Source organism: Diaporthe amygdali, assembly GCF_026229845.1.
Source record: "Diaporthe amygdali strain CAA958 chromosome Unknown NODE_25_length_736740_cov_64_583793, whole genome shotgun sequence".
NCBI lineage: Eukaryota > Fungi > Ascomycota > Sordariomycetes > Diaporthales > Diaporthaceae > Diaporthe > Diaporthe amygdali.
The window spans coordinates 2,342-16,758 of NW_026517045.1; the positions used below are offsets into that span (position 1 = coordinate 2,342).

The window sequence follows — 14,417 nt, forward strand, 5'->3', positions numbered from 1 at the left end:
TTAATAGTTTTAATAATATTTATAGCCCTTATAGCTATAGTAAGTTTTCCTTTACCTTATTACTTTTACTACTCTTAAAAAAGTTAGAAAAGTCCTCTTTTTTCTTTAAATATAGCTTTATAAGCTTTTTAACTAATATAATTATATATAAACCCTTTTTATTAAATTAAGTATTATTTTTAATATAAAGCTTTTATAAATTTAAACCTTTATACTTTATTATTTTTAACAACTTTTTTAGTTATATTTTTTTTATAAGTATATAAAAGTGCTTTTATAGTATTTTTAGTATAAATTCCTTATATAAAACTTTTTAATTATTAATAATTTAAAGCAGTAATAAGAATATTATAGTAAGCTTATGTTTTTTTTATAAACTGCTTAAGTAACTTATAAAAGGCAGCTTTATTAGCAGTAGTAGTATTAATAGTTTTTTAAAGCCTTATAATATATATAATAATAGTAGTAATAATAGTAGCTTAAATAATAATAGTAGTATTAATAGTAGTTATTATAATTAATTATAGTTAAAGCTAAAAGCGTAAAGGTTAATTAATAAGTTGATTATTATATAATTTTTTTTTTTTTACTTAACCTTTTTTTTTTTACTTTTTTTATAGCTATAAAAGGCTAATGTTATTATTATTAGATTTTTTGTTGCTATAGTTGCTTTTAGCTTGCTATTGCTACTAGAAAAGAAGCTTTGCTAATAGCTTATAAAGAGTAGCTTTATTAATAATTATTGTTTTTACTTATTTTAATAAATTATTATTAGTTAAGTTAATATATATATTATTTTGCTTTATATAGTATTATTAGTATAGGGAGTTACTTTTATTATAATAATAATAATTAGCTTTATAATATATACTTAAACTATACTTTTACTATACTATTAGCTGCTTATAAGCTTTTTATAAGGGTTTTTAATTACTATATATTGCTATAAGTATATAAGTAATAATTAATTTACTATAAACTTTTAAGGGTAATAAGCTTTTATTAAGCAATTTAATATTTTTAAAGCGTTTAATTATAGATAAATTATTTATAAGGCTAGTAATAAGCTGTATTTTTAATAGTTTATTAAAAACTTTAATTATTAGTTGTTTAGTAAGTAATAAGTTAGCTTATAGTATTAGTATTACTTATAACCTTTAAAGGGTTACCTTATAAATATATATAAAGGTTAAAAAAAAGAGGCTTTTGCTTATAAAGAGTATTTTTATTAAATTATAGCAATTAAATACTTTTTTAAAGTAATTTAAGTATTTTTTTGCTAATTTTAATTAGTAAAAAGTATTTTATAGTATTTGCTAATAGCTAGCTTTAATATATAGTTAGTATAATTTAATAATAATATTTTTATTATTTTTAAATTTTACTTTAACCTTTTTTTTATAGTAGTTAATAAGTTTTTTTATAGATTAAGGATATTAAAAGCTGGCTAATTAGTATTAAGTTTAATAGTATAGTGCTTTATTAGTAGCGCTTAAAAGAACTTAACGCTAGTGACCTTTATAATTAATGTTATTAGTATTTTATTTAGAGATTTTTGCTATAGTGGGTTAATAAAGTAGCTTTTTAAGATTTTAATATTACTTTTAGTGTTTTTTTGGTAATAAAGCTGTTTTAGGAGTGGAATTGTTATTATTAATTACTTTTAAGCTATTTATACTTTTTTTAAGGATAATTATACTTTTATTTAGCTTATTAGTAATCTTTTTAGCATTTTTTACTATATACTAAGCTATATATTTAGTAGTAGTTAATTTATTTTTAGCGGTTTTTAAAGCAGCCTTTAGTATAGCTTTTTTATTATGCTTTTTTTATTATATAATTTATTTAGCTATAATAATAATATGCAATTTATTAATAGCTACTTTTATTATTAGCTTTTATATATATATTTATTTAAGCGGTATTATATAATTATTAATAAATTGTATAGTATAGCGCTATAAGTAAGTTTTTTATAGTAATAAGTATTTAATTATTATTTTAAAGGTTAATTAAAATATATTAATTATAAATTTAAGTAAGTAAATATTATTCTTAGTTAAGGTAAGTAAGGGCTGTATACTTTTATATAATAAGTAGAATCTAATTTTACTATTTTAAGCTATAAAAAAAATACGCTTAATTAGGGGTTAGTAATAGTTTATAGTAATTAATAGTAATAGTAACCTTATAAAGAGGATATTGGTAAGTGCCTAAGCCTGTTTGTAAATTTTAGTAGTGCGCACAGGCCTGACTAAATCGACAGGGGGGGGGGGGTAGCATTTTGCTTTCCACAGACAGCAGCAATCTACTGTTGATCTCAGCAGCACAAGAGTCAGCCACGCAGCCACGGCGCGCCAAACACAGACCTCGTCTACGAAATGCATGTCTTGGACCCTCTCGGAAGTAAGGCGGGGACCAACGTTTGCCAAGCACAAAGGGTTCATCAGCCTGCGTGTCTCGGGGCTTTTTTTTTTGTCTTTCTTTAATTTTGATCCAAAAAATGAAAATGGCTGCAACGCCCCGGGAGATCAACCGCCATGGCGCCAAGGGCGGACGGACCAAGCCTCCACCGCCGAGCTGAAGGCAAGTGACAGCCGCAACAGCCGGAAGCGCCCGAGGGCAGGCAAAGCACGCACGTGAAAGGCAGGATGAATTGTCTACGGTTCGCTTTGGTAATTCATACGTGACCGATAGCAAAAGTGAGTTGATGGTGGAATTCAAACTTGGCACCAAGAGGTGATCTGCACAGAGATGCCAGATTCAACAAGTCATGCTCAGGCTCAGGGCTCAGGTCGGGTCAGGTTGATAGGTCGGCTCTCCATTTCTGTGATCACGCGCTCGTCACTTCGAAACACACAACACGCCAGCCAGAAGGCAAGAACAAATGCCGCTGCGCGGTTGTCCTTCTTTCGCGGCCCTTCGAAAGCGCATCGGTTTCAACGTACCCGACGCCAGCCCGATTCGCGGGCCACGGGAAGAAAGAGAGAGAGAGACAAAGGCAGAGAGAAGGGCCTACCCTTACCCGGACATCGTCCGGAAAACGGACGCCTGAAGGATTCAAAGAGGCAAAACCACGCCAAGGTCGGACCGTCCGTCGGGCTGGGGGCCATCTATTCCTGGATGTCGTAGGCGCGGCTGTTCCCTTTGGTTGGGGGTCCTGTCTCTTGAGGCCCAGACAATATGGGAGAGGCCTAGTATCTGTTAGGGCATTGTCACGAAGTCGTGGGCAATGGGACGGTCTCTTTTCGCTCTCTCTCGCTTTCTTCTCGGACCTCGGGAAGAACATTCGAAGCAAAGTTCAGATGGGCGCCTAGCACGCCGCGGGCTTCTTGACGAGGCCAGGAAACGTCGCGCCCCCCCGTTTTGACGAGTCTTTCGACCATTTCGAAACGGCACTTTTGGAAGCGCGGGTAGCTCCCAGCCCGGAAAGCTTGAATCTGGGAGGATCTTGGGCCAACCCCTAGCGAACATTCCCTGGGCCTACCGCCGCAAGCTTGCGACATGTCGCGATAACCCACCCTCGCTCCCCAGTTTACAGTGGTCGCGGTGACGCAGTCTCCCACAAAACCACACTTACGTGCATAATGGGGTGCAGCAGTAGGAGCAGTCCACCACGCGGGGGGAAGGGGGGCTACCAGGCCGCCAGGTTAGAGCAGGACCAGGGCGTCGTCGTGGCCGCCAGGAAGCTCGCGCAGCGAGCAGCAGTTTCATGCATCCGTGGCGTCATCGTGCTGGGGAACAAGATGGGCGGGCGTAGCATTTTGGGTTCATACTTGCTCCTCCTTCCCCTCAGCCCTCAGCCTTCCTCCCCGCGTCCCGGATTATTATCTCGTAGGCGCGGTTGCCACCAACGAACCCCACGTCCCATGTGTCGTCTCGCCTGCCTTGTCAGAGGGAAGGACAAGGGGAGCACGAGGGACCACATGCAGGTTTGGGAACGCGACAGACTGCAGAGAGGGCCTGCGTCGCGCCAATCCCGAACCCGCGCGCTTTCGGGTTGCGGGGTTATTTGTGTGTGTGCACGCAGCCATACGGCCTGACAATGACAGCAGACACGCTGCGTCCTTGCTTGACTCGGGCGTGGGGTTGAGATGGTTTGAGCAAAGAAAATAGGTTAGGGCAGGGTGGATGGATTGGACGGATAGATGTCGGATCGGGACCAAGATCCGTAGCGCATAAAGACAACCTCCAGCAGGCGGTGATGAGCGTTGCAGATCTACATTTCATCACTGGGATTGGCAAAAGTCTTGGGGCATCTTCACTGCTAACCGCCCAATTCCATCGGCTTGGGGCTCAGGGCCACGGGGCCGTCCGTGCCTTGTTGCTGAGGGACTCAGTGCCCCAGTGTGAGCGGGAGACGTTTTGACATGTGCCAATTGTCAACCAACATCCGGCAGTAGATCGTTTGTGAATGAATGGGGGTTTGGAACGAGCCCTTGCATTCAACCTTCCCCTGCGCGCCGCGCAGAACCAAAGCGCTGTCGGTGAGCTCTCAGTGGATGCTGCTGGGTCTTGGGTTGCGGTGAGGAGGCGACGATGAAGCCAGAATGACAAGACTGCCACCTCACCTCACTCAGTGCCTGTCCTGTTCCTCGAAACATTGGCCCGCTCCGCGGCTCCGGGGGGAACAAAGAAGTGCTACCCTGCAGAAGCTGGGGGGTAGCATTCGTGGGCCTGTGGACCGCCGAGACAGGAGCCGAATCTACGCGGCTTGCAAGGATCTGAGCTTTGTTCGCTCGGGTCCCGTAGCTGGGAGGCTGCTCGTGGCCGTGTTTCACAGGAGCCCAGAAGCATCCGTTGCGAGCGCCTACCGTACAGAATTAGTTGTACAGTCGTGTGTTGAGCCCGCTGCATGACTGATAGACAACCTGACAACCCACCGTAGGGCGGTCTCGAATCGTGAGAGCTGAACTGACAAGGTGACCTCCTGTAGGTACTAAGGAGACTGAGGCCAGAGTTCGCAGGAGAGCTCCCTCCTGTCTCACCAATATAGTAAGGGTCGAGTCATGGCCTTTCCTCAAAGGAGAATTCTTTTCGAGGCTCGAGGTGGCTTTCAGGGCTTGAGGGACTTGCGGGAGGGCGTTTCTTCCAAGACGCGCCATCGGTCCTGCCCCTGAGACAAGCACCTCTGGGAAAGGCAAGACCGGCAGGATGCAGTTTAGCCTCGCAGTGCGTAGCGTAACCTGCAGAAACGGTCCGCGGGCATGCGGCGAGCCGGCCTGCTGGTGATCTATCTACTGTGACGAGAGACGGCGAGACGGAGCCTGCAGACTGTGTCTGTCTCTGGCTGCAGTGCCCGTGTTTCACCAGGGAGGGCGATGGTGGAAAACGGTCTTGGCCCTTTCAAGAAGATTGACGACGCCTCGTCGTCCGCCTCCCTTGCCCGCTTCCGGCGACGACTCACAACAACGCTTATCAGTGATTCGGAGGGGGCGTTGCCTCAGAGGCAATTACTATGCATTGCTTGATTGAGCTGACTGGGCCCTCGGCCAGACGGCATGCTCATGTCCTCGTGTGCAGCCATCAGCACGACGCTATTAGGTGTCGTTTATGCGGAATGCTGACAGACAGTCAGCCAGCCATCCAGTCTTCCTTCGGCGGATGACTGGCGGTAGCGCGAACCAGCTGCTAGTCTACTGCGTGGTGAGGAGCATCGCACATGCAGGCAAGCTGTGGGGAGGGGAGCATTCTCGCCAGAAACGATCTCGCTTCGGATCGGCTACGGATGAGCCGCCAAATCTTTGATGGTGACATTTTTTTCTCTTTCTTTGATGGGATAGGGAAGGGAGGGCGCCGCACAGACTCTCACCGCTGCTCTCGCCGTCCCATCATCCGTCCTGTAGGGCCGAGATACCCACTAGAGCAATATTGTCGTCACGAATGCGAGGCCGGGAACCGTTTCTTGACATACTTTTGAGATGACGGGTGGCAGCAGAAGGCATTAGTTGTATTGCATGCCGCTTGCCGTCACCAGCAAGGGCGCAAGCAGCACACACAGGTAGCCAATTCGCCCGTCGCATGCGTCAAAAGTTAGACTGTTGCTGCCGAAGAGATGGGATAAACTTTTGACGGCGAGCCCCATGACTTGGAAATCCGCGGCCGCGATTCGCGAGTGCTCGTCGGTCGTGTGTTAGCTCTGCGCTGGCACATGCAGCATTAGCAGCAGCAGCAGCAGCACATGGCAGGATTTCAGATCCAGGTCCAAATTTGTTGGTCGTTGGCGGCGTGACGGGCCAGGCTTATTAGACCATAGAAGAGCACCTAGCTCGACGGGTAAGAGTCGGTGAGAAGTGGCAGACTGGATGGCATGGCGCTATGTTTGAACTGGCGAGCCTTGCAAAGGGAAGGGAAGCCCCGTGTGTTGTAGCGTTGGTTGGTTGTTAGTTAATGCTGGAGGGGAGCTTGGGGTCCCCGGAGAGGAAAGGGTGGGAAGAGAGGGCGGTAGTCGGGGCGGCCAGCGGGCGGATGAGAGGAGGAGGAGCCTCCAGAGGAGAAGAGGAGAAGACTCCACAGTGCTGCAACGTGCGGAACTTGCCAGAGGGGGCCCGGGATGAGCGAGGTTGTGCAGGCTTGCTGACACAAACACAGTTCCCCTGACTGATGTTCTGACTGTGCAACACGGTTCGCGAGGCAGTAAGCCGTGAGCCGCAAGCCTCGAGCCGTGAGCCCGTGAGCCGTGAGCCAGAGCACAGCATGGAGAATTTTGAATGCGCTTGTATGTTTCTGTTTCTGTTTCTGTTGGGCTGAAAAGTTTTTGTGGCCTGGGCGCTCAGATGTCTCGAGAGATGAGCCGGGCCAGATCGATCCCACGAGCCCACAGGGAAGGCCCCTTATTGTTCTGTTATTACCATATCGATTAGTCTACAGTTACTCGGACAAGTTCCAAGGCCGGGGGCCAGAATATGCCTCAACGAGGATCTCACTGTCTCGCAAGATTTGTTTATTTTGATTGATGGATTGGGCGGGAGGATTGTGGACAGGGTGCCTTGTAGGTAGTGCCGGGCCAACTAATCTCCATAACCCACCTGGGGCCAGCTGGGGAGCAGAGTAGAATGGGATTGGAATGTGACATTGCCGTCATCACCACGAGACAGAAGCGGGCATATCTTAGATGTCTGGTTGTATTGCTGTGTGCTGGGCCTGTAGGCGACTTGTGACAAATGACAGGACCACTTTGTTGGCACCTGCGTCCAATGGCTGCAGCATTGGCGGAAAGCACGAGTCTTGGTTGTGGTTCTGGTTGGGGGGAGGGCAGGGACTGGGCAGGGCAGGGCAGGGCAGGGCAGGCAGGACCGGGCAGGCTGGCAGGCTGGCAGACAAGGGGACCGTTTTGACGAAAAAACGGTGAGCAAAGCAAGCGATTTCTGGTTCCGGCGAAAAGCCGTCCGTCCGTCAGTGGCCAGTAGTTAGGTAGTCTGTAGTCAGCTCAGTCAGTCACTCGGCCATTCGGCCACTCGCGTGCTAGCTCGCAGCTACTCCCCAGCACATGTGTTGTCCCACGTTTTCGCAGGTACACTCCAGCCAGTCGGTGAGTAGGCCTGTACTAAGAACGGTAACGTACCACTGTACTGTGCTGTTCCTGTACTGTAGCTGCCCTTGCCCTGCCCTGGCACGCCTGGACACGGGCCCTTTTTGCAGGAATTTTCTTTTTTCTCCAACAAGCGCATTTGCCTTTCCCCCCTGAGAGCGCCTTTTTCCGTACTGCCAGTGCTAACTGACTGACTGACTGATTGACTGATTGACTGCTCACCCCCATGCCCCAGCGCCCCATGCACCACCCCCAAGGTCCAAGTTCCAAGGACCCCCCAAATGCAGGGCTCACACTAACAGGACTAATACACACACACACACACACACACACACACATGCATTTGCGGTCGCACCCACGCACTCAATCACTCACTCACTCATGCGCTCTCACTCATATGCGCGAGGGAATAACATGTAACTAGCTCCCTCTCTCCCTCCCAAATCTCCCTCGTCCGCTCTCGGTATTTCTCCCTCGCCCTCGCCCTCGCCCACCCACAACCACACCCAGAAAAACACACAAACTCAAATTCTCACATACACGACAAACTTGGAGAGCAGATCAGAATCCTGTTCTGGACACAACCGTTGATCATTGCTCATTGCATTGCTCGTTGATCTCCGCTGTGTTGTCAAAGCAGCACATCACATAAACCCGGCTCCCCGTCACCTCGCCAGGTCCTTCTGCGCCACCCACCCGACTTTTGACTTTGGCATTTCAACGTCATCCGCACAGGATTCACCGCGCCTCTCCTGCGCCCTGCGCCGTAAAACCAAGGCCACTTGGTCCGGACCCTGGATTTGAAAACATCCTCGAGACATTGCAGAGGCCCAGAGACTGACCTTGGACTGGCCACGACCCACGGAACCGACTTTTCCAAACACCAACCGTTTACTCTATCCTTCCGCCTAACCCACACCACCTTCTCTGCACACTCGACAATGTTCCTGGCCTTATAGCAACACTGTCCCTAGGGACACCTTTGCGCAACCTCCTGGGCACTGAGACCTGAATTGGAGGGCTGCACCCACCAACAGATCTCTCGACAGAGCACATCTCTGGTCTCTTGACCGGCTGGACGCGACCAACAGTCATCCGATCCGCCTCGAGTCTGATCTGTCCTGCGTCACCAACCGACGACGCAGCATACCTGCATATAATCACCACTGCAACCCTAACGTCGCCTTCGACACCCCGATCTACACACCCACAGACACGCAGAAACCACCAGTATTCCATAATGTTGAGATATCCAGCCCACGGCAGCGCCACGTCAAACGTGCTGGCCTGGAGCTCCCACTCCGCAAACGTCGAATCTGTCGCCGAGGAGGACGCCGCAGCCGACGCCGACGAGCCACCAGATTCGACCATGGCGAACAACAGCATGACACCCCAGTTCAGGAGGGCATCCGTCACCAAGGCCAGAGAGCATCACGCCTCGCTCCTGACACAGGCCCTGCAAAGCGCTTCCGAGGGCGAGTCGCCTGATAGCACTCCCGTTGCCGCCGCCTCGCGACGACGACGATCCATCACCAGCCAGATCTCGCTGGCTTCCACGGCTGACCTGACCAGCGACACTGGCATGAGCACCCCAGCCAGGACCAACACTCCCAGCCCTCGCCTCCCGAGCATTGGGTTCGCCGCTCTCCCTATGGACAAGCACTATGCCGCATCCGGCATACAGATCATCGGCTCTCTGCCGAGGAGATCCACGCTCACGAACACGGCCAACGAGCAGGCGCCAAAGCCCACGGAAGCACCCAAGGATCCCGCCGTTGAGGCTATCGCGAAGAAGCGTTGCATCTCCTTCGCCTGCACTGCAAAGCCAAGGGACGAAGCGCCAAAGGCCCCGGCCCCGGCTCCGGCTCCGGCCGTCGCTCAACCTGCCCAGCCGAGGAAGACATGCATCAAATTCGCCTGCACAGCCCGCCCGAGTACCCAGCAGACCCCGCCACAGAAGCCGCGCCTGGAGACGTCGAAGCTGGAAGAGAGTGGTTCTCTCTCAACTGTGGTCAACAAGTCACCTTCCACCGCGAGGAAGGCTCGCTCACCTGTTGCTCCTCGGGTCCGGCCATCTCCTCGGAGATCCGCACAGTCACCTGTTGCCACTCGCAAGACAAAATTCATCACGGCGAACTCCAAGGACCTGCAAGGTGAAATCTGCCACTTTCATGAATTTGCCAGTGACCATCCCACCGAGGAAGACTGGATCCGCCAGGAGAAGTGCATCGCTAAGGCCAGACTTACCATGGACGACCTGCTCAAGAAAGAGAATGACATCCGTCGACTCGGCAAGGAGGCAGAAGAGGAAGCCGAGCAGGAAGAAGCAGAGGAGGAAGGCGAAGAGGCTCTCGATGAGGACGACGAGGACGACGAGGAGAATGGCGACGATGAGGACGACGAAATTGTCGAAGAGGAAGATGCTGAGGAGGACGAACAGTCTGGATATGGCTCGGATGACGACTTCTCGGATGGCTACAACACCGACGAGGAGTACGGGTTCGCCGAGTCTGACGACGAAGAAAACGACGGACTGCACCTCTGGACGTTCAACGTACACCAGGCTAGAGCATCCGATGCCACCCCGGTCTTCCGGCCTTGGTCTCTGGGCGACCACCACTCGGACTCTTCGACTGGCTCTAGGAAACATATCCGGGGCAAGCACTCGCAGTCTCGACTTACCGGCCGGCCCATGACCCCAGAACTGCCCGACAGCACCGACTTCGTATGTGGTACGATGGACGAGGACAGGCCGCTGGAGGAAGCCTACCTGACACGACTGGCCGCTCGCAAGCAGGAGAAGCTCCGCATCATCCCCCAGGATATCGATCCCAGTTTTCCTACCTCTGAGCCTGAGGACGAGGATGAGGAAGACACCAAGCACAGCCATGGCAGCGGTGACCATCTGTGGTTGCATGGTGAGCTTGAGGAGCTCGAGGAGGAGAGGGCTGACAGACGCCACCGGAGGGGCGAGAACGCCTCTCCCAAGAGGCTTCGCTCGCCTCCACCCAAGCGACTCCGCTCACCCCCACCCAAGGCTCGTGGTCGATCTCCTCGGCGGCTCTTCGATCGCTCTTCGCCTAAGCGCATCAAGTCACCCGCTCCAGCACATGGCCCGAAGTCACCTCGAGCGTCGCCCACTCATGCCGAAAAGGTCATGGGCTTCAAGTCACTGGCTTCCCGACCGGGACTCACCCACACCAAGTCTCTGCCCCGTGCCGCCTACTTTCCGGCGCAGGTCAAGTCAGGCAAGAGGACCAGGGCCAACACGGTGAACAGGGACAACGCCCATGTGCGAGGCGCCATTGACATTGTCAAGGGCCTGGAACACAAGCGCCAGCGCAGAAAGGAGAAATTTTACCAGAAATACTGCAATCGTGCCCGCAAAGGGCAGATTCCTGAGAAGAAGGCTCAGCCGGGAGAGGGAGCTGAGAGGATGCGAGAACTTGGATTGATACTGGCCGGTAAGATGGGCCAGGGCAACTATGTCATTTCCATCTAGGCCAAAGGGCTTGGCAAATGGGACAGGACGGTACGGAGTTGTCTTTTTTTTAACATTTACCCATCCATACCCAAGCCATTGGCGCAATTGCATCTGGGGTGGGAGGCTTTTCTACTTTTGGGAGGGGGACCTGGCGCAAAATCTTGACGAGCCATGACAGCATCAGTCTTTTCGTTCATATATTATCTAGTGGGGCTTTTCTCCTTTGTCTTCCTCTTCACCATTCTACGGATACCCAGCATTTGGATTTTTCTCTGGAGGCTAAGTGAGGGTGGGGTCCCGTCTTTTTACACTGTACATAGCAGTTCTATATTTGCCTTTTCATAGGCATGTATACCATTGAAAAAGGACGCATATTCATTATGGTCTTTCTACCTCATTCGTTGGACATATTTCATTCAATCTGCAGCATTGATGACTGGCATTGCATGGCGTTTTTGACACTTGAGGTATGCAAGTGTGGAGGAGTGGGATGACGGGTCAAATTGTGATACCACCAGATAGGAGATGAAGACAATCGACATCTTTACTGTATACTCAAAACCTGACAAGTCAATCTCGATGCATATTGATGATGTTGTGTGATACTGTCTGCGACTCGGGTCTGCTGATGACGATGGTGAGTGAGAGTTTGGTGCAATTTGGTTGTACATGCGTGGCAATCAAGGCTGAATCATCAAAGAGTGACTCGGACTCTTCTTGTATATGCTGATCTGAATAATCTGTCATTAATTGCGTATGAGACGGACAGCGAGTGTCAGGAAAGCAAGCTAGCATTTCGACAAGATGAGGCTACAGATGAGGCATAGAATAGGGTAGCTTCGCCTCTGCGCCCAAAATAGTGAGTGAAGGCGGTTTTGGGTTGCCCAGTGCAATGCCAAGGATGACAGTTATGTAAGCGGTCAGACCCATTGTCATTGGCCGATCCGCTTTTGCTGCCAGCTAGACAGTACCCATGCCAGGCCTGGCCTGGGCCGGGCTGAACCTGCTGTCATCAAGCCCGAAAGCGACCAAACGAACACGGATTGCATTTGCAGTCTGTCAGTCAGTCAGTCCCCTTGTCCACCAACACTTTCTCCCCCACGCCACCATCCAACTTCTTTTTCCTAGACTCGACCACGCCGCCGTCACCCTCCTACCAGCCACATCAACAACAAGAAGACGCAGCCTCGACCTCGACCACAGCCGGCCAAGATGTGGATTATCAACTGGTGTATGTGCTTTCTCCTACACCCTCAACCTCGGACGGAGCTGGAGAGCTATCGGGAGACCGAGCCGCCCGGGGCGAGCAAATACTCGCCTCCCCACGAAAGGATAGGACAGAACGGACACGTTGGCTGACACGAGGTCTTATTTTCTACAGTCTACGACGTCCTCTCGTCGCTCGGCCTGCTGAACAAGCACGCCAAGCTGCTGTTCCTCGGCCTCGACAACGCCGGCAAGACGACCCTGCTGCACATGCTCAAGGTGCGTCACCACCCCACGATGCCCTGAAGACGAACGCCGGACGGGGAGGGGCATCATGACCTGAGGCCAATCACCGACTCCGGCATGTCTTTATTTGATCGATCGATCATCCACCTCAGCCGATAAGAAAAGGGAAGAAGGGCAGCAGATAAGCTGACCAGACTTGTGTTCACAGAACGACCGAGTTGCCATCCTCCAGCCCACCCTCCACCCTAGTGAGTAGCCGGATCACCGAAAACTTTGCGAGACTTGTGTCTTGTCACATACTCCGCGCCAGGCGTGCTGACCTGGGCAACACAGCTTCTGAGGAACTCGCGATCGGCAATGTGAGGTTTACGACTTTCGACCTGGGAGGTCACCAGCAAGGTACGGGAAGCACCCCATTTTCAACCAGCCAACATACATCTTGAACGAACGAACAAGCAAACAAACAAACAAACATATCCGAGAGACACACTCCTTTTCAAAATCCCGCGGGCATACAAGGGCTGTTTACTAACAAGAAAACCCATAAACAGCACGACGCCTGTGGAGGGACTACTTCCCCGAAGTGAACGGGATCGTGTTTCTGGTGGACGCCAAGGACCACGAGCGATTCGTGGAGGCCAAGGCGGAGCTGGATGCGCTCCTGCAGATGGAGGAGCTATCCAAGGTGCCGTTCGTGATCCTGGGCAACAAGATCGACCACCCGGACGCCGTGTCCGAGGACGAGCTGCGCCACCAGCTGGGCATGTACCAGACCACGGGCAAGGGCAAGGTCCCGCTCGAGGGCATCCGGCCCGTCGAGGTCTTCATGTGCTCTGTCGTCATGCGCCAGGGCTACGGCGAGGGCATCCGGTGGCTGAGCCAGTACGTCTGAGCTGCCAGCGGCCTGTATTTCCGGGAGGATGGTGTGGGTACTATCTTTAGGGATGCCACCTTCGCCCGGAGTTCGCGGTGCAAGACAAAGCAGTGGGGAATAGCTGCAGGCTGCTGTGGGTAGCGGGAACCCGCAGCTCTCTCTGGCTCTCTCTCTCTCTGTCACACAGAGACTATAGATGGCTCTTTCTCTCACTTGGGTATTCATTCTCCACCTGCAGCCGAAATGACGACGAAAGCGACGGATGCATGGACAATCAGGGGGAAAGGAAAGATTCGAGGGCGTAGAGGAAAGATGGATGGATGACGACAAGATCTCTATCTTGGTGTGTGTTTGTTTTTACATGTTCGTCCTGTGACGGGGAAGAACTAACTACTGGCCGCATGGCGTTGCATGCTCGTTGTTTTTTATAATCGAAAAGGGTTTACCACTAGAATATGTGTCTATGTGTAAATGCACATATTTGTGCGTGTGTTTTTTTGCATATTTTTATGCTTCCTCGGTGATGCTCAGGAAACAAGCAACACCACAAGTGGTGCAGCACTATAAGAAGAACAAGTCACCCGAGTGCTCTCGTTCTCTGCAGACGGGTATATGGACGGAACGATCACTCGAAGATGAAATTGTTGGGAATTCGAGCAGTCGTCCCGAGGTCTGTTGCCGTGGAGCTCGTGATACTCTCTACCTGGATAGGTAAGCATCAGGAGAGTTTGTGCTCTTGTCTGCTTATCCTCGTTGCCCACTGGCGAGACCGACTTGTTCGATGGGCATTCCAGACCCCTCGGCAACCGTTGGACTGTGCCTGTGCCTATATATGGGAGAGAATAAGGGATCTGCCCCCCAAAATTGGACCCGCTAGGCCTCGGTAACGTCAGCCGAAGTTGCTGTACCGCAGGCGTAACAACCCCCGATTCCCCGTGCATTGCCATTGCCCCCCCATTCCACAGTGGCTGCTGCGGCCCTGCAGTTCCCCAACCGAAAAAAAAAGGCGACGTCATTTCGGGTCGGTTCAGCCCAGTCCCCTGAACACATGGACGAACCCGACGACGAACCATAGC

General features: G+C 50.4%; 4 protein-coding genes across 4 annotated transcripts; all 4 read left to right on the plus strand.

Moving 5' to 3' along the window:
• Nucleotides 1-2,381: 2,381 nt before the first annotated feature.
• J7T55_007842 (uncharacterized protein) lies at nucleotides 2,382-3,317 on the plus strand (the record flags this gene model as incomplete). Its single annotated transcript, XM_053130976.1, has 3 exons — nucleotides 2,382-2,406; nucleotides 2,607-2,702; nucleotides 2,782-3,317. The coding sequence occupies 3 exons, from the start codon at nucleotides 2,382-2,384 to the stop codon at nucleotides 3,315-3,317; spliced, it is 657 nt and encodes a 218-aa protein (XP_052990678.1).
• A 270-nt stretch (nucleotides 3,318-3,587) lies between these two features.
• J7T55_007843 (uncharacterized protein) lies at nucleotides 3,588-4,369 on the plus strand (the record flags this gene model as incomplete). Its single annotated transcript, XM_053130977.1, has 3 exons — nucleotides 3,588-3,756; nucleotides 3,957-4,064; nucleotides 4,176-4,369. 3 exons carry the CDS (start codon nucleotides 3,588-3,590, stop codon nucleotides 4,367-4,369), a joined length of 471 nt encoding a protein of 156 aa, XP_052990679.1.
• A 4,402-nt stretch (nucleotides 4,370-8,771) lies between these two features.
• Nucleotides 8,772-11,033, plus strand: J7T55_007844 (uncharacterized protein; the record flags this gene model as incomplete). Its single annotated transcript, XM_053130978.1, has 1 exon — nucleotides 8,772-11,033. The coding sequence occupies one exon, from the start codon at nucleotides 8,772-8,774 to the stop codon at nucleotides 11,031-11,033; it is 2,262 nt and encodes a 753-aa protein (XP_052990680.1).
• Nucleotides 11,034-12,227: 1,194 nt separating this feature from the next.
• On the plus strand, nucleotides 12,228-13,359 carry J7T55_007845 (small COPII coat GTPase; the record flags this gene model as incomplete). Its single annotated transcript, XM_053130979.1, has 5 exons — nucleotides 12,228-12,246; nucleotides 12,397-12,500; nucleotides 12,676-12,715; nucleotides 12,801-12,866; nucleotides 13,019-13,359. 5 exons carry the CDS (start codon nucleotides 12,228-12,230, stop codon nucleotides 13,357-13,359), a joined length of 570 nt encoding a protein of 189 aa, XP_052990681.1.
• Nucleotides 13,360-14,417: the final 1,058 nt, after the last annotated feature.